This window comes from Ischnura elegans, chromosome X (genome assembly GCF_921293095.1).
Source record: "Ischnura elegans chromosome X, ioIscEleg1.1, whole genome shotgun sequence".
Lineage (NCBI taxonomy): Eukaryota > Metazoa > Arthropoda > Insecta > Odonata > Coenagrionidae > Ischnura > Ischnura elegans.
Window position 1 is genome coordinate 97,174,401 of NC_060259.1, and position 26,828 is coordinate 97,201,228.

At 38.8% G+C, this 26,828-nt stretch overlaps 1 protein-coding gene across 1 annotated transcript in view; it reads left to right on the forward strand.

The window, feature by feature from the left end:
• LOC124171884 (omega-amidase NIT2) overlaps positions 1–26,205 on the forward strand; it is a 50,174-nt gene extending 23,969 nt beyond the window's left edge. Inside the window, exons 6-7 of the mRNA XM_046551268.1 lie at positions 7,739–7,972; positions 20,652–26,205. Of these exons, the coding sequence (XP_046407224.1) occupies positions 7,739–7,972; positions 20,652–20,743 (326 nt within the window). The 3' untranslated portion in view covers positions 20,744–26,205. The remainder of the gene's footprint in view (positions 1–7,738; positions 7,973–20,651) is intronic.
• Positions 26,206–26,828: the final 623 nt, after the last annotated feature.

A 26,828-nucleotide genomic window follows, 5' to 3' on the forward strand; every position in this document is an offset into this window, starting at 1 on the left:
AATGGAAGAAAGCCGATATGACTACCCAGCCAGTAGGAGATAGAGTTTCAGAAGAAAAAAATCACGAAAATGAAAACCCCTACAGATTATTTAGAACTCTTTCTGGATATTGAAGTTATTGATATGATGATCAAATATGTTCCAATTTATATGCTGCAAGTAAGGGCGTAAACCTTGAACTGACTGTCGGTGATTTTCGGGAATAATTTTCCAGAGTGGTTACGTCTATGTTCCGAGACGGCATTTGTTTTGGGAGCAAAGACCAGATTCGCATAATTCTCTAGTTACTAATGTAATGAGATGTGACGGATTTGAAACAATATTTTCAAATTTGCATGTTGCTGACAATTCTAACTAGAACCATATGGACAAGTTTTCCAAGCTGCGACCTCTCATTGAGCAACTGAACATTTGCTGGTAAGAAGGAAAAAACCCGAACACTCAATACCAAGAATGTTGTAGGTGCTTCAATTGTTTTTCAATTTACTGAGGCACTCACAACGCATCATCCTGGTAAATACCAATTTGTGTTCGACAACTTTCACAAGCATTGCACTCCTTGATAAACTTCATTCAATGAGCCACCCAGCATCAGGCACAGCGATAAAAGATCGCGTATACAAACCTCCTTCACTATCTGATGCTATCCTTAAAGAAAAGAGATAGGGGCACGTTTGATTACCGAATCGCTGGAAAAGGCAATATTTTTTGCGGATGGAATGATAACAGTGTTGTTACTGTTGTATCTTCTGGTGTCAGTATCAATCCTTTGCAACAGGTCAGTCGTTATTCCCAAAATCAGAATAAAATATACAATTTACTCAGCCAAATTTAATCAAGGTCTATAATCAGTGTATGGGAGGAGTGGACCGAGCTGATGAAAATATTGATATCCACCTCAAGGAATCGCCACACACTGTCAGTTCTTCCCTCATTCCAGGACTGAACAGTCCAGACCTTGAGACCAAACAGAATGTGTATGGTAACCTGAGGTTTAAGCGGACAATGCCTGTTTTTCCCCAATGTTTGACGTCACAAGTGGTGCCATCTTTTAACCTTTTTGATTATTGCACACCTTAATGTTAATTTTCGTTTATTCCTTTGTTGCATTTAGTTTTTTCTTGAATGAAAATAAAACAAGAGATCCCGTGGTTGACTAAACGACTTGAGGAATAGAGAATTATTTTTGCTCTACAAAGCTAAAGCTAAGTTTTATTGTTCATTTGCTTCGTACACTTAAATTTCATGAAGATTGAAGATCCATAAAAATCATTGATATTATTCTAAATAAGAATTCCAAGGTTCCCAAAGCTTGCAATTTCAGCCGGAAAGTATGCACTTGAGCAGCCACGCAAGTGCATAGCGAAAGGCAATTTTCTGTCGACAGTAACACTGTTACATTGAGACGTCAAAACCTGATGCCTAAGCATATAGAGCAATTGGTTTTTATATGAGATTTTGAAAGGATCAAAAATTACATGATTCATTTACTTAGTATGTAACTTTTAATTATGGCAGTGCAAATTCCTTTACTCAGAGCTCTTCCTTGCAGTTTGGATAAATACATTTCTTAAATTGTCGACATATTACTAGGGATTAATTTGTAACAAAAAAAAGGTTTATTCTCTCCGATACAAAATCACAAGTTCAATTGCTATCACAAAACGGTGCCGTGCACACGCGGCCAAGCTTCGACCGCACTCCCTGGCTCCTCACGACCCACTCCCTGCGGCTCCTCCCAGCTGACTGCCTACACGCCGCTCACCAGCCCTCACTCCTCCAGGCAACCGGTCTTCAGGCGTTGAGCGCCAGCCCCGAATCAAGAGGGGCCCAAAAGGCGCACTTTACCCGTTACACAGCATCCCCTCTGAAAAAAAAACCAATACTATTACAAAACGGGTCGGAGGTCTTCGATGTGCACGGTGCATTCCTTCTTTTTACGCAGAGATTCGAGCCGGTAAATCGTTGGGGACACTTTCCTCGTGACACGGTACGGACCTTCGAATTTAGGCTCGAGTTTCTCGGCGCGGTACTTAGAGGCATCTGATAAAACGTGGTTACGTTTCCATACAAGCGTACCTATCTCATACTCTACGTCCCTCCTCCTTAAATTGAAATACCGCGCTTGCCTCTCGCTCGCCTTTCGCATCGCTGCTTCGGCGCTTTCATAATACCTGGATAATCGGTCTTTCAACTCCTTGTGGTAGGCCGAGGGTTCAAAAGGAGTGCCTTTAGAATCATTCAGAACTCGGAATGGTTCGTTAGGTCCTCTGAGCTCCCTTCCTAAGTTTAAAACAGCCGGGGAGAAACCAGTAGTCTCTTGTTTGGCTGTTCTCAAGGCAAACATAAAATGGGGAATACCCTCATCCCAAGTCCTTTGCGCGCCGCGACAGTACATAGCGATCATGGACTTCAACGTCTGAATGCTCCTTTCCGTGGGGTTTGCGCGGGGATGATAAGGTGCGATATGCGCAAGCTGAATACCATAGGTCTCGCAAACCCGCTGCAATATTCTCGAGCGAAACTGCGGACCGTTATCGCACAATAATATTTCTGGACATCCCCAATGGTTAATGACATTGAAAAGAAGCTGTTTAGCGACATCGTCTGCCCTAACGGAGCGCAAGGGAATAGCGATCGGCCAGCGCGTACTAGTGTCTAGAAAAACCAATACGTATTTATTTCCTGATCTCGACCTAGGGAGGGGTCCGATGATATCTGTTGCGACCATAGTCCAGGGGGGGGTAAGGTCCTTTTTTGCTCTCATTTCACCAGCCCCTTTCCTCCTCTCGGTTTTAAATACTTGGCAGGTCTCGCAACCCCTCACGTATTTTTCTACGTCTCTCCTTAGGGTGGGCCAAAAGTAAAACCTTCTCATACGATTATATGTTTTATAAAACCCTAAGTGTCCGGCATGGGGCTTATCATGATTTTCTATTAAAAGAGTTTTTCGGCTCTCGAGGGGCACAACAAGTTTGGCCTTTGCACCTGTCTCCACCTTTTGGTGTCCGTGATAGTATAAACGACCATCAAATATGACGTATTCAGGATTTGATTCCGGCTTGTCCTCTACGTTCTTATATAATTCGAGATACCAGGGATCGACAACCTTCTTACCCTCCCATTCGGGAGTTCCTACAAAATAGATGCGCGAAAGCGCATCTGGGACGACATTCGATTTTCCTCTCCTATGGGTAATGCCGAAATTAAACTGTTGGAGTTGCGTGACCCACCGAGCCAGACGCCCCTTGGGATTTTTGGAACACAAGAGCCAAATCAGCGAAGCGTGGTCGGTGATGACTTCGAAACGATAACCTTCCACGTACGCCTTAAATTTAATTATAGCGAAAAGTACGGCGAGGCACTCGCGCTCGGTTACGCTATAGTTTCTTTCCGCCGGGTTCAGAGTTCGCGAAGCATAGGCAATCACGTTTTCACCAGAGGCCGTTTCTTGACACAAAACCGCACCTACCCCCACTTCCGACGCATCACATTGGATAGTAAACGGGAGGTTAAAATCGGGGCAAGATAATATCGGAGCTTTTGTTAAACATTCTTTCAATTTGCTAAAAGCTGCCGCCTGGGCCACTTTCCAAAGCCAAGAAGACCGTTTCCTAAGCAAGAAGGTCAGGGGCTCAGCCACTGAAGCAAAATTCGGAATGAACCTACGATACCATCCTACAAAACCTAGGAATCTTTTCAGCTCACTTGCATTTTTAGGGGTGGGGTAACCTCGAACGGATTCTATGCGTTCTGGATCGGCTTCGAGCTTCCCGTTGCCTACTATGTACCCTAGGAATTTCAACTTTTCCTTGAAAAAGCTACACTTTTGATAATTGATTTTCAAACCGGCCTTTCGGAGCAGGGAAAAGACGCGGTGAAGCATCTTCTGATGGTCCTCGTAGGTTTCGCTGAAAATTATAATATCATCCAAATACGTAAAGCAATACGGTTCTAACTCTGCCCCAATTACAGTGTCCATCAATCGCTGAAAAGTTGCCCCGGCACTGTGCAATCCGAACGGCATCACCCGAAACTGAAAGAGGCCTTTACCCGGTACGGTGAACGCGGTTTTATCCCTACTCCCTTGTTCCATTTCTACTTGCCAGTAACCCTTTTCTAAGTCAAGAGTGCTTACCCACGTAGCTCCCTTAAGCCTATCGAGGATAGTGGCAATATACGGTAGTGGGTAGGCATCTTTCCGGCTCAAGGTATTCACCTTCCGAAAGTCTACCACAAACCTACGCGACCCATCCTTCTTAGGAACCAAAATAATTGGGGACGACCATGGACTTTTAGAAGGCTCAATTACGCCGTCCCTCAACATTTCATCGACCTGGGCATTGATTTCGTCCTGAATTTTGGGAGAAACAGGATAATACCGTTGCTTAACGGGGACTGCGTCTCCGGTATCGATCCGGTGGCGAATTACATCAGTTCTCCCAGGTACATTTTGAAAAAGTGCCAGTTCCCGCTCCAAAAAATTCGAGGTTTCGTCACTAACTTCGACAGTTCCCACGTCGTTGCTCACAGCCAACCCCCTTTGAGGCGGGTCTTCTCTTAATGTCATGACCGGGACTTTGGTTCCATCAGCAAAAATTAATAACTTTTCTTTACCAAAACGTATTGTTGGCCCACATGCGAAAAAAAAGTCTGCTCCCAACAGAACTTCGCACGGCATCCCCGACAAGACATATAACTTACTTGCCCATTTAAAAGAGCCAATTTTTACAGACGTACATATCGGTGGGTCTAAAGGTACTATTCGACCGTCCGCAACCTCGACGCGTTTGTTATGGCAATGAGAGACAAGTTCACCCATATTGGTGAGATAGTTTGCTATCTCTTTATTGACTAAGGAAATAGATGCCCCGGTGTCTAATAGTGCCTTCACCTTACGCCCTTTTAATTCGACAACTACAAAAAAACGTCCCTCTTTCGCGTAGCATACACGATCTTGGACTTTAGAGTTCATGAAGCCGCGAACGTTTTCCACCCACTCTTTCCAATCTTTGTTTCTAGATGACGGGTTGGAGTAGCGACTCTCTGACCCCGTGATCAGAGAGTCGCATTCTAGTTTAAATCTACGCTTGCGACAACTGACCTCTTAGATATATTGGTGGACTTCCGCGGCTCAGGGCACGAACGAGTTATGTGTCCCGTTTTCCCACAGTGCCAGCAATTTTCAGCCTTAGTCGCGCTAGAGCCTCCTTGCACCTCGCGTTCGCCCGTTGGGACATAGCCAAACTCGCGATCAACCATTTGATGGGGCCGTGGAGGAGGGCGATAAAGTTTACAGCGTTCTTGTCGCGCCTCAATTTCTGCGCCCACACTAACAAGTTCGGTAAAACTATGAATGCTTAGCGATGTTATCTTAGTTAAGTAGAACGGATGGAGATTATCTAGCGCTAAGGAGAGTAGTTCCCCTTCCTCCAATGAATTTTCCAGCCTAGCATTCATCGTTCTGAGCACTGTAATGTATTCATTTATCCTCTCCCCTTCGCCTTGCGTACGGGCAAACATATCCTTCTTTAGTCTAATATCGTACCCGACAGGCAAGTACGCCCTTCTTATTTCTCTTTTGAACTCTCCCCAAGAGGATATACTAAATAGGTTTGCTCGGAGCCATTGAGTCACCTTCATGCCTATCATTTCCGGAACTAAACCCCACATTTCCTCGTCCGAAACTCCCTTATATTCTTTAAAGGCGTCGGCGCGTTCCAAAAAGAGATTTACCCCTTCACCCTCATCACCGTCAAATCGTAAATTCCAGCGGACAATATCGTTTGTCAGCCCTCTTAAACGTGCTTCACCGTGATCGGGACCCTGAGGAGAGAGGCGCGTCAGGGCTTCTATCAATTGTGACAATTGGTCTGTTGCACGTACTGGTGTTGAAACCCCTCCAGCTTCTTCCTCGGATACACTCGCGGCGTGAATTTCTTTCACTCGATCCCTCAATCGCCGCCTGACTTCGTCCAAAGTTCCGGAATGGTCTAACGTGAACCTGTGACACCATTGCAACGCGTCCTCTTTCGAAAGGACATTAATCCAACTAGTTCCTTGTGGAACTGCCATTATTTGAAAATAATTCCCTATGCAAAAGGATAAAGGTAAAGGTACAATGACTTCTCGCCTCCGAGGTCCGTCGGGGCATTAATCTACGGTATAGGGTTGGACCGTGGTAAAGGAACGAGGGGTTTGGAAAGCGAAAAACTAATTAGAACACCGAAGCTGCTGGCAGTCCCACCAAAAACACTTAATGGGTAACTAATTGTAAATTCGTACTTACAGAATGATGTCGAGCCCCCACGTCGGGCGCCATGTAACAAAAAAAAAGGTTTATTCTCTCCGATACAAAATCACAAGTTCAATTGCTATCACAAAACGGTGCCGTGCACACGCGGCCAAGCTTCGACCGCACTCCCTGGCTCCTCACGACCCACTCCCTGCGGCTCCTCCCAGCTGACTGCCTACACGCCGCTCACCAGCCCTCACTCCTCCAGGCAACCGGTCTTCAGGCGTTGAGCGCCAGCCCCGAATCAAGAGGGGCCCAAAAGGCGCACTTTACCCGTTACAAATTCATTTCAGTTGTTCCAATGAAACTGTTTAAGACACATTATTGTTCATTCATCTCCTAATTATGACACAAGTATCATCAACGTTCCTCGTTATCTTTTCTTTTTTACATTGGGCTTAGCATTCAAAATAGAAAATTCACAAGGGGATTGCAAAAAATGAGAATGTGTTGGAGCATGCTTTGCTGTATTGCCGAGTTCAAGAATTACCTTGCTCGACTCGATACTCGCGAGTAGTTTTCAACTCCACTCGATACTCAACTCGAGGTCAAAAAGTGCTACTCGCACATCCCTAGAATATATGCAAGATGAATTGTGTATTTCCTGAATTAGAGTTCCTTACGATAATGATTGTTGTTAATTCAAGTCTATGAAAGAGATAATCCTCAAGTAAGGTTAGTATTCTAAATAAATCTCAACTCTGTACTAAACCATGTGAATACTTCAAATACTTTGCTTTTAATTGGTGGAGCCTATCCCAATGTTATTGTTTGACCTTGCGCAAGTTAAGCATGCCAGAAAGTTCAGGATAACCTGTACCAATCCTATCACATATGAAATCTTGGAGCTATGTCTTTGCATTTTAAATTATTCTTGGTTTGTATTTATTTTATCATGGGAATTTTATGCTATGTAGAGAGGTGTTAATGCGGAATAAATTGACCATCACATTTGAAAAGCAAACTTAGTTAAAGAGGTGCGGCTAGGTTCAATTGAAAGTTAGTATCCATGGCCATTTCTTTCATGAGAGTCTGCAGGCAAACAAAACAGGCTTTCCTTCATGCTGGATCACAACCATGCAATACTTAACCTTGGATAAAGTCTTTTCGGATTTTACACAGGGTCAGAATGTCCTCCAGCTCCCGTGCAGGGAAGCTTGCTCTTTTTCAGCATAGGTACTTCGCCCTGTGCAAGTCCTGGGATGCTGCTTAAAATCCGCAATTAAAACAATTACGGGTGTGTTTGAAAGGGAATTTTAGGTTGGCAAATCAGCTGTCATGCATCTATAATAAAGAAAAATGAATTGAGATTGTAGAGGGTTAATGCTTGGTCGTATTTGCATTTCCTCTTGATTTAGTTTAAGTGCATGTAATTTGTCAATGCACTTTGTCTTTTCATATTAATTTCTTAGATTGGTTTGATTTTGTTATTTTCCACAATAGGTTGTCATGTCATCTTATATCCTGGTGCTTTCAACTGGACAACTGGGCCACTTCACTGGGAGCTATTACTTCGTGGTCGTGCTGTTGACAATCAAGTTTACGTTGCTGGGGTCTCTGGAGCTTACTGCCCTCAAGCAAGTTACCAGGCATGGGGGCATTCAACTGTGGTTGACCCAATGGGACAAGTAGTGACCAAGGCTAAGCATGATGAGGCTGTTTTTTGTGTTGATTTGGGTGAGTGACTTAATTATCTCAAGATTTAAGTAAATTACAAAAACCACATACACCCATGTCTCGTATAGCGCAAGGGATGCGTTCCTTGGGGTCTTTGCGCTATACGAATTTGCGTTATACGAGAGCGTTTTAACATTGGGAAGATAGGGATGCGTTCCTGGTAGCATAGGTCTTGGGTACTGAATTTCCTCTAAAACATCTATATTCCCATAAAAAGCATTTTAAAACATTATTTATATTAATGTTTATAGTTTAAAACATCTTTCAAGATAGTATGCACGCATTCAAAGACTTAAATTCACATTTAAAAAAATTCTTACGTGCTTTTGAAATTCCCTCCTGTCGTGCGGGTGGGCTAACATCTGCTATCTCAGGGGATCGTAATGCGTTGCCGGCAGTTGACGATTTTTCAAACTAGTCTAAAAACAACTATTGTGTCACCCAGGCCCTTTTGTCGCTCATCGAAATGACAGGAAAATGCTACTTCGAATGCCATTTCATAGCTAGCGGAGTTTATGAATGATAAATCATTTTAATTTGAAGTCCGCCGAGTCATTAGCAGCTATATGAAACAGTCTTTAAATGCCTTGAAACCTGACCCAGGTTTTCCTTCCCTGAAAATGAATGAACGAGATTGCATTCTTGTCTCGTCAACACTAAAATCTGGTTGAGGGGGAAAGGAGCCACTTTCAATCACAGCTTGGAGTTCATCAGAAAATGTTGCGGTGACTGCGCTATCAACACTTGCAGATTCACCTGATATCGCCGCACTGAAAATACCTGCTTGCCGTTTACATTCTGGAACCAACCGGAGCTTTCACTAAATGTCTCGGAGCGATTACCACTCTCGTCTTTTTGTACTGATTCACTATGAACTTTCCGTATGTGTAGACCGCTTGGTTGAAGTTGGTGCGGCTGAGTCACTGATGTTTTAACTTCGTCTTTATTCAGAATAAGGCATCGTGCGTTTAAACTTCCGCGCAATATCGCTTTGACGCTCTCCATTTTCAAAGCAATTGACCTCTTTCAATTCCTCTTCTAGGTTTATAGTTTTTCTTGATAAATTCTTGATTTTTCTAAACCCATTCCTATTTTTTGCCATATTCTCTTGGTTTTTACTCTGTATGGCTCTATCTAAATCACCTTCCACTGCTGAACTGTATTCCTGAGACGCAGAAGGACTACGACTGCGGGGAGGGAACGAAGCCATTGTGTTTGAGACTCTATAGCGGACCCTTTTATGTGTTGATGCTATTCATGTGCAACTCGGCCACCGCTGAATACCGATGACCTTGAAGGCTTAAGCGTAAACCCTCTACCTGGAAGTCAATCACCCGATAACCTATGACGGCAAAAATACGTCTCAAACCGTATTGCTGAAAAAAAAAATCATTTCCACTAGCCCCACGCTTAATTAACGATCTAAATTATTTATTATCATTCTGTTAAGGAGACGAGATAAATTACTTCGGTAGGCCGGCTATCCGGACCCAATGACGAGTAATACTTTTGGCCATTGCACAGCAATGGATTTCGATTAATATATAAACGAAAAAGAAGATTTGAGGCAAGCAATAATATTAATATGCGTAAAATGATAGAAATTTCATGTGTACTTAGCGCAAGTTCACGTTTTATCACGAGAGCGTTTAAGATTTTTGATTAGGCTACTCTGCGTTGCAATTTTTCCCCGAGGAACGAATTTGCGCTAATCGAAATTGCGCTATACGAGACATGGGTGTATTTCGTTTTTGAAATTGTTTGTGTTCTCATACAATTTTGATGTTTCATGTGCCTAATAATTGAAGCAGAACTTCGTTATTAGGAAATTCAAGGGACCCAAAAATGGCAAATTTGTTTTTGTGAAATTTGTTGTTGCGAAGCTAAAAATTTTTCATCAAATTTACTATGATGTGGTGGTTTTGTACAGTATAAGTTTCAATGAAGTGGACAGAATTCATTGACATTGAAATTAGGATGATTTAAATGGTTAAGATATAGTATTTGTAATTTATGATAAAAACTAGAGATGTGCGAATAGTATCCGTGAATACTCGAATTCTTCGAATACTAAAAAGTATTCGATATTCGAGATCTCAAATAGTTATGCTAAAAGCAAGATGTCGAATACCTCGGATACTTTGAATTTTGTGCCATACACTGTCGCACGCACATTGTCGGTAGTTGATTCAGAAAAATGTAGAGAACTCTTGTCGTTTAGTGCATGCAGCATCATTATAGGCAAGTTTACAAACTACATACATCAAAGTCGTGGATAAAGGTGGTGAAAAGGTTATCATTCGATGCAGAGAACCGAGAATGATCGGGGGAAAAAATCCGAAAATCCCCAGTTTCCCCCGCGAAACCTCTCAACAAAATTACAAATGGTGTGCCTTCCGTTACGCATTCAGCTACTGCTAGTTAACAGTTCCACTCATTAGAAAGACCATCATGAATGCAAAGACTGCAAGGATTCAGGCTTCCCATGACGTCGGTTTAGTTTCTTTATGTCGAATGACGGCTTTGCAATGATGCGTCAAAGTTGAAAAAGGATCGAAATTTTCATTAAAATATGTAATAGTAAAAAACAGCCTATGCCATATTTGGTATTACTGTATTTGATATTGTTTTTAAAGTAGTAAAATAGTTTGATATTTTCATAAAATAGTAAAAATCGGCATATGCCCCTGGGTGCTTCCCAAATAATACACCAGAATTCAAAAAATTATTTTCACCACTTCTCATTCTAAGCTCATCCAGGATGAACCCACAAGATGGAACTCCCTTTTTCAAATGGTGAGGTGTCTTTCGGAACAGAAGCAAGCCATAACATTAGCTGCTTCTAACCTGAGTTTTAATGTAGACATAACTCCACCACAGTGGGATGCTATCAAACAATCAATTAATGTTTTGAATGTTTTTGAAGGAGCAACATTTCTTGCAAGTGGAAGTGCAGTCACAGTTTCTTAAGTTTTCCCCCTTGTAAATATCATTATCAATTCCCTAAAAACTAAGAAGTTTTTGCATAGTAATCTACAAGGTTTCGTCATTGATTTGCTGTTTTCCATTAAAAGTCGGTGTGAAATTCTGGAAAAAGAACAATTATTCACTTTTGCCACAATTCTTGATGTACGATTCAAAATCAGTGATTTCCAAGATTCAAATAAAGTTGAGATGATAAAAAATCAGTTGGCTTTGGAGATGACAAGTCTGTCTAAACAAAGTCACACAAGAAAAACAGATACCTTAGTAAAAGTGCACCCGAAAATTGCTGATGTAAAGCAATAATGTAACAATCAATGTGGGGAATTGATTCAAAATAAAAAAGTTGATTATAAAAATGTATTTGATGTGTACCTTTTTATTTATACATTCATCTGGTGAAATAGAAGAAAAACGCACGTTTAATATGCTTTGCGCAATTCTAGTATTCGAGGTATTCGAATATTTGAGCAATGATTTAATATTGGAACTCGATATTCAAGTTTGAGAAATCTGCTATTTGACCTATTTATTTGACCTATTATTTGCACTATTGATACAATATACATTGTATCAATTTTATTTCTATGACAGAAACTTGACAAGAACAAGCCAAATTCATTCTTTACTGCTAGCAAAAAACGTATTGATTAGAATTCGAGCTCTTAGAACTTTACAAATGCAATTTTAAGCATAATTTTGGTTGTGCAATTTTTAGGGATTTTGGATTTTTTAATGACTTTTTCCATGATTTAGAAAGGGGTTTCAATCATTTTGCTGTTATCTGATTATCAGATAATAATTAGGCATCATTTTTACCAATTACGGGATATAAATTCAAACCATGGGATTAAAACTCTGAATTCTTGATGCTACATGCATCTTCAATCCAAGTTATTGGAACAAAAACTGCACACAAATAATAACCCTCAATAACAAACCCTCAAAGTTTTAAAACTTGAGTATACAGTGGAACTTGGTACGTTCTTCCTTAGTACGTTTTCCTCCTTAGTACGGCGATTTCTCTCGGTCGCGGTGCCATCCGAACAAAATACAGGTAAAAGTATTTGGTTAGTAAGTTTGAAAAAATTGTGCTTTCCTGGTTAGTACGCTCAATTGCTTGCCGTGACACAACCCGCAATTCGTTCTCTAGTATCTTCTTAAGGGTGGTAAACCTCTGAATTCATGATTTAATTTATTATTATTACCCATTACATAACATTCTTGCATTCATTCCACATCTTTTTCTACGACCGTGATTTATCCAAATGCATTTCTCAATTCTTGTGACGTGATGAATAATAAAACACGGCCATTTTTTGGGAATGTCTGACTATGCAAAACTGCAGCCAATGAGAAGCCCCAATTTTCCCCACCCCAAGCTCCTCACCTTCTGTTGCCACTGCGCACAAATTTTGCGAGTGGGCAGTTGTTGCTATTGCACAAGTTATCATAGCGAGGGCAGTTAATTACAATTGAAATGGAGAGAAAACTAATAGTGAAGCAGATTACAACTTAAGAAAAGATTGAAATTATCGAGGAAGTGGACCGAAAACCACTCGTAAAGCGAGTGGAGTTAGCGCGAAGATTAAACATTCCTGCATCCACATTAAGCACGATTGTAAGAACCCACAAAAAAATCCTAAGTCAGTGTGACTAAAAGCGAAAGTGCGTTCGGGATGGGAAATATGGGAATTTTTTGCCCAATTTTTATGATGTTTAAAAACAACCAGTTAACATACTCAGGGTTGTCGTTATATTCTCCTAGTACGCTGTGAGAAAGAAGAAATGTGTCGCGTCACGGGGCCGTTGTGTCCCGCCCGAAATACAAGCCATGCAGGGCCGGAACTTAGTCTTACGTTTACAACGAAAAATAATAAAGAAAATAAAAAATGAGGGACTGGAAAAGAAATGTTGAATAAACTGAAAAAAGATGGAATGAAGGGGGAGTAAAGAAAAGGAAGGGAATTCTCGCCTTACCTTGGCTTCCGCCAAACTCTGCACCCTGTGTGTCCGTCGACGAGTTGTTCCACGCCCGTGCTTCGGCGAGATAACAAAACCTTCCTCTTTGCCTTGACACAGGCGAACGAATGCGCTGGTGCAAGGCATGCATGAATTTTTCCTGGGCTTCTAGAGCCCTCTATAGGCAAAGAGGAACAAAAGAAACAAAAACCAAGGCAGGCAGGAAAAGAGAAGAAAGGAGGGAAATTCAACTCAAAAGAATAGAAAAACATAAGGCTGTTCTGGCCCGAACAAAATGACTTAGCTTCACTTGTCCTCCTTTTTTTAAATATATATAGGATATACCACAGGAGACAGACGCCGTTTTCATGTAATTGTCTTTGGGAAATCTATGAAACATTGTGATTTTTATTCACATGGAATTTTCAATGTAGCGCTCATTTTCTTGATTTTAAATGTGAAAAGAGTTCAGGAAGGCGATCCTACGAGAAGTACTGATAGTAATTGTATTATGACGACGTTTCCACTGATTACAATTACCCCAACTGCTGTTATTTACTTTCCTCGTTAGCACGTTTTCCTGGTTAGTATGTTCATTTTTTGTGGTCCCTTCAGAAACGTACTAAACAAGCTCTACTGTATATGCAAAAATTGGGTACCTCTTAAAGAAAAAAATTAAGTATAGGAGATTCTTAGGGGTGGATGATGTTTTAAAATCATGTGAGCCAATGTAGAAATTAACATACATACTTTCTCCTACTTCTTGTTGTATTGAAATAGGTTGCTCTGTTTGAATGATAAAGCTCTTCAAACTCTGGTTTTTTGATTTCTTTTTGCTCATGGTGGTGCAATGATGTATCACCTTCATAGTGGTGCCTGGTGAGGAAATCGTGGTAAAACAAGTGATAAAAATTGTGTGAAAAGTTCCTTTTGAATTTGAATTTGGGTGTGGATAAAGCCTAATTCTACAAAGTTAATCCAGAAATGCTTGTTTACACCTTGACCCTTCTTTTTTCTTTTATGCTTATCAATTTTTTTTGTGTTATTTCCTAGCCATTCAATATTTTGCTTTCTTATCAATTCAGAAAAACTGTTAACATATTTTCCAAAGCAAAATGCATTTAATGCATACCCCAGGTATTTTACACTTCTGATGTTTGCTATGAAGAAATTATGAAAAGTATGAAGTAGCTGCAATGATCATCGAATATTAGGAGGGTTTTAATTGGAAATTCAGCCCAAGAAATGGTCATATAAAAATTCTTTTTCAAGATTTAGGTATGATTTATTAAAATTTGGTTTTGAAACATCAGTGATTACTTTAAGTGGGGCTCAGGAGATATACTCTAATGTGTCAGGTCGGTCTTTAAAAATTAGTTACTTTTCGTGGAATTTGAACTCCAGATCCACTTTGAATTATACTCTTTGAAGCTCATAGTGGATTAGGAAATTTTGGTTACATGATTGGTCTAACCATTAAGCATGTACACTAAGTCCTCTACTTACGACATACAAACTTTCGGAGATAGAAAGATTCAAAAAATTCAAACATGCCCAAACTCCTTTAAATCTGCAAAACACTCATACTTAGTTTTAAAGAAGGCCATGGCATCGCCCATCCTACATGTGGGTAGCAAATTTTTTCAACTCCAGTCATGTTGAATATGCAGCGACCAGTACGAGATCAGTTCGTAACCTTTGTGAGGTAATGCAAAATTGTAATTCAGTGTTGCATTCTTCAGGATATATAGACTTTTCAATGCCTTGCTTACAAACAAGGTTGCATTCTGCAGGATAAATACACTTTTCAATGCCTTGTTTACAAACAAGGTCGCAGAATGCATCTTGATTGTATGTCAAGGACTTACTGTATCACAGGGAAACCCCATCAATGGTATGAGTTTTTCCTAGTGAAATTTATGATTACATGTATATAATCTCTAATTATAGCCAACTTCCTCTTTTCTGGACTCTCATAAATGTATCACAGCATACTGCCGACTATCCAGGCTAATGATGGGGAGAGGCAGCACGAATAGTCGGAAAATACAAATAATCCAAACTTTCACTTGATTTTCATTTAATTTTCATTATTTATATGAATCAAACGATTAAAAATTATTTATGCCCATTGTCTGTTATTTGAGATTGCTTTGCCGAATCATTAAGAGCTTTATTTTCCCAACCGTGATCTTTTTAGCGGCAAAAACGTGATTGTGCTCGCATTCCTACTGCTCCGTGTCATTCCTGGTTTCCAAAAACCACGCATCCGTGGCTGCAAGATCACGGATTCAGAAAAGTGGTTTCCATGAATGCTTAAAAACCACTGTGCGACGTCAGAAATTACACTGTAAGGCACCATGCCACGTTGATCACTGAGCACGATCGTGCAATGTAATGCTTGGAAAACAGGAACACGGAACTCCCGTGAAGGCAACGGGCACACGATCATGTCATCGCACAGCAGCTGTCAGAGGAAACCAGGACTTAGGCAAATTGTCTACGCAGGCGAGTGCCTGGAAATGACTCATGTTACCTCTAATTCCACTTCCTCCGCTGCCTCCACTTCTACTATTCCCTTCCTCTCCAGTTTGACCTTCGCTAGTCACGGCGTAAATATGTCCGCGGATGAAATCTCAGGTTCCTTTGGGGCGTATTCAACCGAATGCCTGGCCACCGCAATAATTGTGCATTTGCAATATGAAATGTAAAATTAAAGATCATGGACAACATTTCTCTTAATGTGCAATTAGTTAGCCATTGAAGAATCTTCTAAAATTAATGAAAGGTTTTTTACTGCCGCTGCTCGTCGTCAGCACTGCTAGAGCAGACTTGAAAGTAGACTTGAAACATTCCTTGTCAGCAAGTAAATAAAATAATTGCATTTTACGAAGGGAATTGTAATAGAAATAACATGTCCGGTAGAGCCTAGCATCAAAAAGCAAATATCCTGGTGCTTTTGCGTCATTTTTATTTTTTTTAAAGATCCCAGAAAACATCAAAAAAGTTTAAAAGTCATGCACAGATAAGCCGCAACATGCGACGTCTTACCTGCTAAACCTAATAAACTCGGGTGCCAGGTCTACCAGACCAATCAAAAATCAGGATCAAGGCCGCCTCCAGCCGTAATCCACCCAGATGACTGCAGTGGTGACGAATTGGAGGTGGAGTTTTCGGATTTTCCCCCCGATCATTTTTCTTCCCCCACCTTCGGTAAAAATTTCCTTGTCCCAGCACGTCTGTAAGCGGTCAGGAATTTGTATACGTGAATGAGTGAATCAGTGAGTGGTTAGTTACGTATCAGGTTGTACATCTTATAGATATATTTTTGACTGACTCACAAGTTACAACAAATTAACAGATTATGTCGTCAGAAGTTGAGCGAGTTTCTCTATTGATCCCCATGTAAACTGTGCATATTCCGTACGGCCCTTCAAAATCAACATCGACCACTATTGTTTTCAGTGAACGCCTGTTCATGGCAATATTTCTGCAAAAAAAAAAGAAGAGATAAGACCCAGATAGGGTAAAAATGTTGAATTTTTAAACTCAAAACCTGGAGAAAGAACCAGTGGCTGCCTGATGAAATGTGACTTATTGGTCGATCATGCATTCCTTAACAACGTGTTATTTAAATTTTTTTACCTGGCAAATAAAATTATGGAGATGATCTTAGTTTTTTTTACAGAGCTTTCCTGCTAATTTACATTGTGAAATTATTTTCATTCACTTCTTGCGGGTGTTCATTTAAATTTGCCATTAATTCAGAGAATAAGAGTTCATCCTTGGAACCAAGTATCGAGAACCGAGAACCAATGGGGGAGAACCAGACTGGTACTGAGAGCCGAAAAAATTTAAGAACCTTAATTCTCAGTATCCCTAAACTCACAACATTCAAATTTCAGGTCCATGATACATATTTATTAACAGCTGGTGTCCTAACACCCCCTGCCACATGCCTATTGATGTGGCTTGTGGGGTGGTATGTAGATGTAGGCTGGTGAACATTCCTCTAAGCAAAGAAAATTTCCTCCAAGAATTACATACAATCAAAACCATTTCGACCCACAATGCATACAGTGCAGCACTAATTGGCTGCCTTCTAAACAAAAAATAGAAACAAAGCAGTAGAAGTAATTACTAGCCAAGCAAACACATCCTCCATAAGACAAAAATGCACACAGGTGGTGAAAAATACCATTTATCAATCCTACCTTACCCAGTTGAAAAAATTGCTCCAAGGGAAAAATACTGAATGCCATTCTACTCCATTTAATATTAGGAGAATACTGTCTTGTCCAAAAGACAAAACAGACCCACCTAAAAAGAGGGGTGTGCTAGGTCTCATGTGGATTATGCTGTGGGATTATGGGGAAAATGGGATGTTGTTTCACCACCCGTGTGAACGAATACAGACCCTATTTCAATAAATGGGATGATCAGTCAATGGTGCATAAGCATCTCTTGGATGCAGGACATACCTGGTCATTCGAAATAGAAATCCTCCACTTTGAAACCAAAGACAAGAAAGTGTAAGCTGGTCACCAGCTTTTATTAAAATATGTCGAATTTCCACCATATAACACCTGAATCTGTTGAACTTTGTTGAATCAAAACAAATGTCATTCCTTTGAATGTCAAATAAATTGAGACATGAAAAAACTAGCTTGAATCATTCTTGTAATAATTTAATTAAAGAATTAAAAGTGTATTACCGTATACATTGTGTGGCACAGTTGGGTATCTATTCTCATTGTAAAAATAATACCAGAGTAAATAAGTTTTTTGGTGAGAATATTATGGGAAACAAAGTGCAGCATAAACACATGTAAGAGACACCTTTTTTCCCAAAAATTGCAGCCAAAAATGGGGTTGCGTCTCTTACATGAATTTCTTATCTTCCCCCTTGCCCTGTTGCAAGTCCAAGGGGCCTTAGTTTACAGCGTGAGTCATTCATCTGAAACCCGAGGTGAAAAACAAGCAGCGGGCAGGGGAGTTTCTCACTTAGTATGTTTTTACAATGCTGCTGTTTTTGTTTCTTACTCGTAAGCTTCGTGTCGGTACTCAGAGGTGAACATAGGGAAGATCGCACAGGATTTTTCGCTCTGAAGGGTGTGCAAAGTTTATTGCTACACGTGGACATCCCATGGCATTCATACTTACCCGTCGCGTTTTCGCGCGCTTGAAATTTTTCACTTTTAATTTAATCGCGAAACATAGATATAGTCTTATAAAACTCTAAAAGCGTTAAATACGTACTTCAGGTGTATTAATATTTTGATTTAGGCAAGGAAACCACCCTATTTGAGCATTATGCCAAAATGCTAAGCCTGTGTCGTATTTCTTCGTCTTCCCGGTATTTATTTTCCTGCGTAAAATGCTTACATAAAGTCATAAATATGTCGTGTTTGGTCTTATTCTTTTTTAAATTGCGCGCAAATTACTAATATTTCAATCCAATCAAAGTGTAATATCAATTGCCGAAAGTCATTGTTAGAAAACTTTTAGGCTAGTAGATGAGTCATGCAGCAGTTGACCTCCAGAAATGGGGAACTTCGAAGCAGGTGAGCAGAAAAAGGCCAGTGGGTGAGTAGAGGGGGGGGGGGCGTGAGACACGTTTTTATTGTTCTCGTGTAACTTGATATTTTTTCGAAGCTAAGGTCTTCGTAATACGATCCCCGCGCAAGCTGGGATCTTTTGTTTGATTTCGGAGAAGAGGAAATCTTCAAGAGTGGGTGAGGCGAATGCTGAATGGAGGGGGATAGCAGATCGTGGGAAATGCGCCAATGTCACTATCCCACGGCACTGAGTTCCTCCCTATGGCAGTTTCATCTCCTGGGGAAGATTCAAAATAAATGCCTGTCGTTATTAGCCACAAAGGACACATGGCAAACACCTCTCATTTTATCAAAAGATGGATGCGGGAAAATGGTCAGTGGGGAGAAAGAGGGAAGGGTGAAACGCGATTCTATTATTTTCCAGTAACTTGATATTTTTTTCGAAGCTGGTCTTCGTAATACGATCCCTGCACGAGCCGGGACCTTTTGTTTGATTTCGGGGAAGAGGAAATCGTCGGAGGGGGTGGGGGGAACGCTGAATGGAGGGGGATAGCGGATCGTGGGAAATGCGCCAATGTTGCTATCCCACGGAACTGAGGTTCTCCTGATGGGGGACACCTGGGATTTTCGGATTTTTTTCACCCGATCAATTTCGGTTACCCACGTCGAACTCTTTTCACCGCTCTAACCCGAAAATTTGATGTAGTTCGTCAGCTTGCCTATAACGGCGCTGCATGCACTAAACGACTACAGTTCTCATTTTTCCGAGTCAACTACCAACGACGTGCGAGCGACAGTGTATGATGCGAAATTCAAAGTATTCGAGGTATTCGAGATGGTACTTTTGGCATAACTATTCGAGATCTCGAATATCGAATACTTTCTAGTATTCGAGGTATTCGAGTATTCGCGGATACTATTTGCACATCTCTAGAAACTGCCCTATTGTTGAAAGCTATCTAGATATCTTCAGGCTTAGTAGGTGACTCATCTAGCATGTATATGCACCCATCCTCTTCACCGGGGACCCTCAGCCCCACGCGCACATTTTTTGGTCCTTCGGGCCTGATCGCACACATTCTGTGAATCTGACATATTTAGATACAGTGGAAGCCCAGTTTTGCGAGTACTGCATTTTACGAGAATCGCGTTTTTGCAAGTGATAGTCTTTGTACTGCCAAATGGCCTATGTTATACATGTAAAATAAATCGGATTTAACGAGGTCAAGAAGTTCCTTCCACAGTATACGCTCGGTATTACGACATATATTTCTCGGGAGTGATGCACCGCTGAGCAGGCATTAACTATTATGTTTTGTAATATCTGTTTATTAAACTAAAAATACAAATTTGTGTCAGGTCTACTACACCTGAAGCCAGTTATGTTCAAGCATGTGTGTGACTTATGGCCTTGAGTACGCTCCCCGCGCTCCCATTTTATGTTCTCCTTTTATTAGGCCTAGCTATCAATGGGAGGGGAATGGAAGAAAGATGGAGTTAGTCCCCCCCCATCCTCTTTGGCTGGCTTAGGGCTGGATTGGGTATTAATAATCCTTCATTCCAGCGTTCATAGCCTTGCACCCAGGTGGGCTCACACAGCAGCTGCCAGACGTCACATGGGCATCTCCCAGCATTCATAATTAGCCGTCGCATTTTCACGCGCTTGAAAATTTTCACTTTTCATTTTATCGCGAAAAATAGGAATCGTCATTTAAAAAATCTTTAGGTGTGAAATATGTACTCCAGGAATAATAACCTTTTGATTTAGGCAGTAAAAAAAAATAGGAAACCACCTTATTTGGATATGAAATATAGCCAGATGAATAGAAGGGAGAGGGTCAAGTGAGACGAGGCCTCGCTGGCATGAGGATCTAAATATGCCACTGGTTCATAGCATGTTTAAGTTTAATTGTTTATTAGTTCAGGAAAAATAGCTTACAAAATTGTAATTAATAATTTTAAGCGTACAATGAACCTGTGATGATGATGATAATGACCAGATATTCTGAATTTTGTTGTTATTTTTATGCATTGCTAGTATAGATTTTCTGTAGTAAATGTGGATTTTATTTGCTTAATATATATGCTTTAATCATATTTTTGTCCCTCCTTGAAGCTTTTTGTTTAACTCATCAATTCTTTGGCATTTACTCTGTTAACCTTTTTTATACTTTCAGATATGAGCCTTGTCGAAAAAGTGCGGCAGCAAATACCAGTCTTTTCACAACGGCGAACTGATGTTTATGAAACTGTTGAGAAGGAGTTATAATTAGATGTGGACAAAGAAATCAAAACAGCATGAGAAAATTATATCCAAAATTATAGATAACACAAGTCCTGAGCAGGTATATTTATGCATTTCATTTTAACTTTCACCAAATATATTTACAAAATGTCTGGTTCATTAATTTGTACACTTTCTGATGAAATATTTCCTTCATAAAATCCTGCAAAGTATTCAATACCCTGTATGATATAGATTGTAATTTTTTCACCCATTGTTTATTTTAAATTGAATGTAAATTTTGTAGAATAACTTTCTGATTGTGTTATTATAATTGTTATTGGGGCTAGATAATTTTTGTTGTTGGTTCTCATATAGGAATTGTATTCAACTTTATGGGTGATAAACAATGAGATGGGGAAAAATTTTAGTGAGGCAACCAAATGGTTGTTTGTTAGACCAATTTTACTATGATTTGATTTTCTTCTGGAAGACAGAGCTGGGAAAAAAATATTATTTTTTTATAAATTGACTAGAGACTATCTATGCTACCCTTTGTCAGGGGAAAAAGGCAGCCAAAGGCATATGGTCAAGATACATCTCGTAAGCTTGATCATTTTGCTTGGAGAAATTGACAATACTGAATGATATTTGTTTCTATGTTACTGAAACTGCATGAGATTGAGAGATGACCTGTAGATTCTTTATCGCTTAACCAAGGTAGTGCATATACTGTAGTATCCTGATACAAAAATGCTGCATATCAGTATGGACTATCACATTCATTGACTAATTAAGTATTGATATTTTGGAGTCCTGGTATTTTAACTGGATTAAATGTTCTAGTCCTTAATATTGTTGATGCAGTATGCAATAATTTTTAATCTTAATACTGCAATATATTTTTTTGATGTGATTGTTATTTTCATCAGCATTGGCTCATTAATTTGGTGCTTGCAGTAATTCAAATACTAATAAAAACAAAGACTTTGAACTATTTATAAGGAGTAATTTAGCATTTGCCAATGTATGTTAAGTAAATGTTGTTTTAAGTGTAAATATTTGTTGGTTACTATCTTTGGAAAAAATGTTACAGCATCAAGTGGAAATGGGATTCCTAGTGAATTCAGCAGATTTTCTTTATTGGCCTCTAGGTTTAATGTTAAAGCCATATTCTGATAGTAATGTGTGAATTGTATGCACTTACAAGTTTTTGTACTATTTTAATGTCCGTTGATATCCATTAATCCCAAAAACATGCTTCATATTGCTACGAACTTCATCATTTCTTATTAGGATCTATTTTTTTTACTCACAATGTCAGGGTACTCATGATCACTCACCCTCTAGATATGAAACTGGTACTCATTGATTTATATGCATTTTTAGTGGTGGAGTAGCTCATTAATTCAGTGCAGGAATCTTCTATCATATGAAAAGGTGTGATACATTGTTTGAGTATTTTAGCGAATATTGTTGTCGATCATTTCACTTTTGCTACTACTTGAAGACATTATGGAGCTTCTCTTGAGTATCTCCTTTGAAAACTTCAAACTCTATTCTTGTGGCTACCTAGCATCTAGCGTGGAGGGAAAGAATGGATTATTTTGTGCAAGAAAAACATCAGAGGAGGGTGCCAGGTATTGTCAGCTTCGGGGAGATGGTGCTTGGCTTGACGTAATATCAATGACATTCAACCATGGGTGTTTTTGATGCATTCATGTGTGGCATTTGCTGCTATGACTTCTCAGTTCCCAATCGAGGACTACTTAAATGACTATGATACTATATTGGATCCAGTATAAACACATTTTAGGGCTGTTTTCCTGTGTCATTGAAGGTGAGGCAGTACAGTCACTGTTTTACCCATATTCTTCAACTTTAGGAATCCTTTACCCATCACATAGTTATTGTCTAGGTATAATTAAATGCTATGAGTAATGTGTTCATTAATTCAAGTAGTAGTATGTCACTTTTTCGTGCTGGTATTTATCACGTTAATACTTGAAAATAGTGATTAGTAACTTCTAAATCTGAATGCAGTGAACTTGAGCAATGTTCCTCAAATCTTTCTATTGCATGGTAGGATTTGTCTCTGTTTCTCTGTTCATCGAGTATTGTACCTAAAGTATGGTGGAATAGTTTTTCCTCATAGTAGTTTCATACTCCATTATCCACTTGCAATGATTTGAGCAATTGCTGCATGGTCTTCCTATGAAGATCAGTGAGGCTGTTAAAAATTTTGTGTAGTTAAATTTACAAGAAATTATTTCTAAGAAAGGTACCTTTCCTTTTGTCTTGCTTAACTAAAATGTAGATACCATTAATTTTTTGTAGCATTTTAAATCTGTTTTAAGATTTGTTTCTTATACAAAGACATCATCCAAAATATAATGGAGCAACAATTTTTGTATCCTGAAGAGTATGCTGTAAATCAATTTGTAAAATTCAGGCACTATATGCACTTACAAGTTACTCCCATTGATGATAGGTAATTAATCGGAGGAGATTGAACTATAAAAAATGACAGTTCACAAATTATGCCTTCTTCAGAATTAAAATAAGAATTGGAAGTAATTAAATGGCATTCTCTCTTCCTGCCTATCATATGTAATCACATCCTCACCTATGTATCTTCATAATATTCCCTTTTCTTACCCATTGTTGGGTGCATTTTTAGTAAGGGGATGTTAAAAAATTGATTTGTAATCTAAATAACGTGTTCATGGTAAAAAATTTTAAGAGTTTATTTCTTCAAGCTATCCTAAACATATGTTGTCATACTCTCAGTCACCGAGAGAAAATTCAAATGTATTTATAATATAATATAATATTTATTTTAATCCAAGAGATATTTAAAATGCATAGGACAAGTAAATTGGGATCACAGCATAAATTCATTCATAGAGTAAAACAATTTGTTTTGCAAAAACACTTTCAATTTTTTTGCGAAAGTCCTATAACAATCAATCCTTTTCAATTCTAAAGGCAATTTATTAAACAGTTGAAGACCAGTTGATCTAGGTCCAAGAGTAGCACCCTTGGTCCTTACAAAACACCTATGGAAGTCATCATGGGTTATTGTGACTTAACTGTGGATAAGAGAATTTTTCACTAGCACATTGCTAATCTGCTTCATATACATAACGGAGTACAAAATGAACATGCAAGGAAGGGTAAGAATTCTCAACCTTTCAAACAATGGATGACAATGAGCACGGTACCCTTCATTAGATATTAAACGAACTATTTTCTTCTGAATTTTGAATATTTTTGTGGCATGCGGGGATGAGCTCCAGAGCAAAATATTCTGTACAAGTCTTGAGTAAAATTCCCCATAATGAAGTGCCAAAAGAACCTCTCCCAACACCATTGGTCTTAGGAATCTGTAGAGATAACAGAGTAAGCTATACTTACTAGCTAAATAATTGATACGCGACTCCCACGAAATATGGGAGTTAATGTAAAGGCCAAGAAACTTAGTGGAATCCACTTGCATTATACAATTACCATTAATTTCCAGCAAAAAGTTTCTAGTTGGCTCATAAATATTACCAAAATGGATAATTTGTGATTTCCCCACATTGAGATCCAAGGAATTCATGGTACACCAATTTTGTAAATTCTGGGTCACAAGCTCACAAGTGTGTACCAAATTATCAAATGAGGGGGCTGAAATGATAAAGTTGGTATCATCAGCATAGAGAACTGGCTGTATGGTATGGATCGTATGTTTTAGTTATAGTAGGCAGGTTGTTAATGAAAAGTAAAAAAAATTATTGGACCCGGAACAGATCCTTGTGGAACACCTCTTGTTATGTTTTTACTAGTGGAGTAATGCTTATTACCATTTACAAAAATACTGACAAACTGTTGTTGCTTTTCCAAGTATGAACTCAACCAATTCTTTGGAACTCCTCTAATCCCAAAGCTATCAAGTTTACTGAGTAGGATACTATGTAGAACTGAACCAAAGGCATTGGAAAAGTCAAAGAACATACCAATTGTTTCCTCCATATTATCTACAGAAGACAAGATAGCATTAATGGCCTGTGCACAGAGGGTGGATGTAGATTTGTTTCTTACAAAGCCATGTTGGTGTGCTGAAATTAAATCAAATGCGGGAAGATAGGATAAAAGGCTATTATAAAATACGTTCTCAAAAATAATGCTGATTTGGTTCCGTACAGAAATAGGTCTATAAAAATTAATGTACTGAAATAATATTTCTGGAGTCCAAAAGTAATTTATGCCGTCTAATGTGACATAATATGTGTCTCATATTGTTGTCATAATCTGGATTTACATGTTAAATGTAGACCGTATAAAGCCTTGTAGTCTATTTGTCTATGAATATATTTGAAGTCTAGAGAAATTGTTGTATGAACTCTTTAAAAGAAACTGCTCAGTATATCATCAAGCTTATTATTTTAGTTTTATCTGATATTATAATGTTAAAATCCATTTTCTACAGAGGCAGTTGCTTATATATATTGAAGATATTGTTACTGTTATTTGGAAATTTGTTTTTAAAGTGCTACTCTTATACTCTCATTAATGCACGAGTAGATTGCTTTATGTGGATGTATATTGAGACTGTAATTTAATTGATGTGGAGAATTGCTTGAGGTTCAAGTGGGTTTACATTTGATCAGAAAAGCTGGGCAGTTTTTCTTGGGAAATCTATGAAAATATTTTTATCGAAATTTTGTGAGCAGAAATTGATATGAAATTTGGCCAAGCATTTGGCTCATATTTTGGAATATGTTTATCTTTGAATGAAACTTTTCATCAGCTCATATTATTAAAGGTTTGCTCATCTCACGTGGTGTGGAAATTTTCATGGTATGTGTGGTGGTATCAGCAACAACATTTCAAATGGTATATATCCTGTGCTATAAAATTTAATTGTTACACCTGGTGTAATATGCTCTGGATGTGATACATGTACTACTGGATCGAAGTTGGTGAAAATGACTGTCTTGTGGTAGTTAAATTTAGCTGAGCAGGAGATAGTAAATGAATGCTTCTTTCTTGACCAGCTGTTTATTTTGAAGCATTTGGCTCCCATATATGACATCATGTGCTCTTATTGCTCAAAAAGGTGCAGGTATTGCATGCACGAAAGTGAGTATATTTTTTGCTCCAAGTTGAGCAAATGGTGTAGTTTCATGTATGCAATGGAAAAATATATGTATTTCATTATTTTTGCCTCTCGATAGCTTTCCAAGGGTGTATGTATGTAATTTTGTTCCATTTATTTCATTTTTAAATGAATTAAATTGATTATACTGTCTTTCTATGTTGTTGCTGACATTTATTTATGTGGTTTGCTATTAATGCTGAGGTCAGATTTTAATTTTTTTTTAAGATGACTGAAATACAATGATGTATTTTTTAAAATTTGTGCCATAATCCTTTGTGTTCAAGTGTTATTGTTTGGCTCTAGTTATGGCTGCATCTTGTAGTTAACTGTTAATAAAATGTGATAAATGTTGATGATGTGAGAGCATATTTTCTTTTGGTTCATCATTGGTTAACGGTTTTTAATGAAGCCTTTCCTTTTTTTTGTAATAGACTGAATCAGGTCAATAATGTTGCTGTGGGAAGTTTTTGTGGGTTAAAAGTTTCATCAGAAGTGTAATAAATGACTTGGGAGTTGATCTACTCAATACATACGATCTTCTGAGCCATTGTCACGTTTCAATATCGACACAAAGTTGTATGACTGTGAGTTGTGTCATTTTGCAAAGTAGGTAATCATCTCCTATTACTCTGGAAATGTTAGTTTAACCGTTTTGAATTATGGTGATTAGTTTTGCATGCTTTCCCATAATCCTATAGCAATCCTTGCTTGGGGTCTGTTTTTCAGTTAGCAAAGTTGGTGTAAAAGTTCATTTATAAGTTATCTGCATTTGGCCTTGATTTTACCTTCTTAGTTTAAATTTCAAGGGAAACATTTCGATGAGTACCTATTGAAATTGTGTGAGCATTTAAAAAGGGGAAAATATGCTTTATATTGTAACTCATTTTATGACCATTAATGCTTTAGATAATTCCCAAGGAGTTAACTCAGACTTCATCAACCTTCCAGTGTTTGGGAATATTCTCATGCATGTTCATTGGCTAC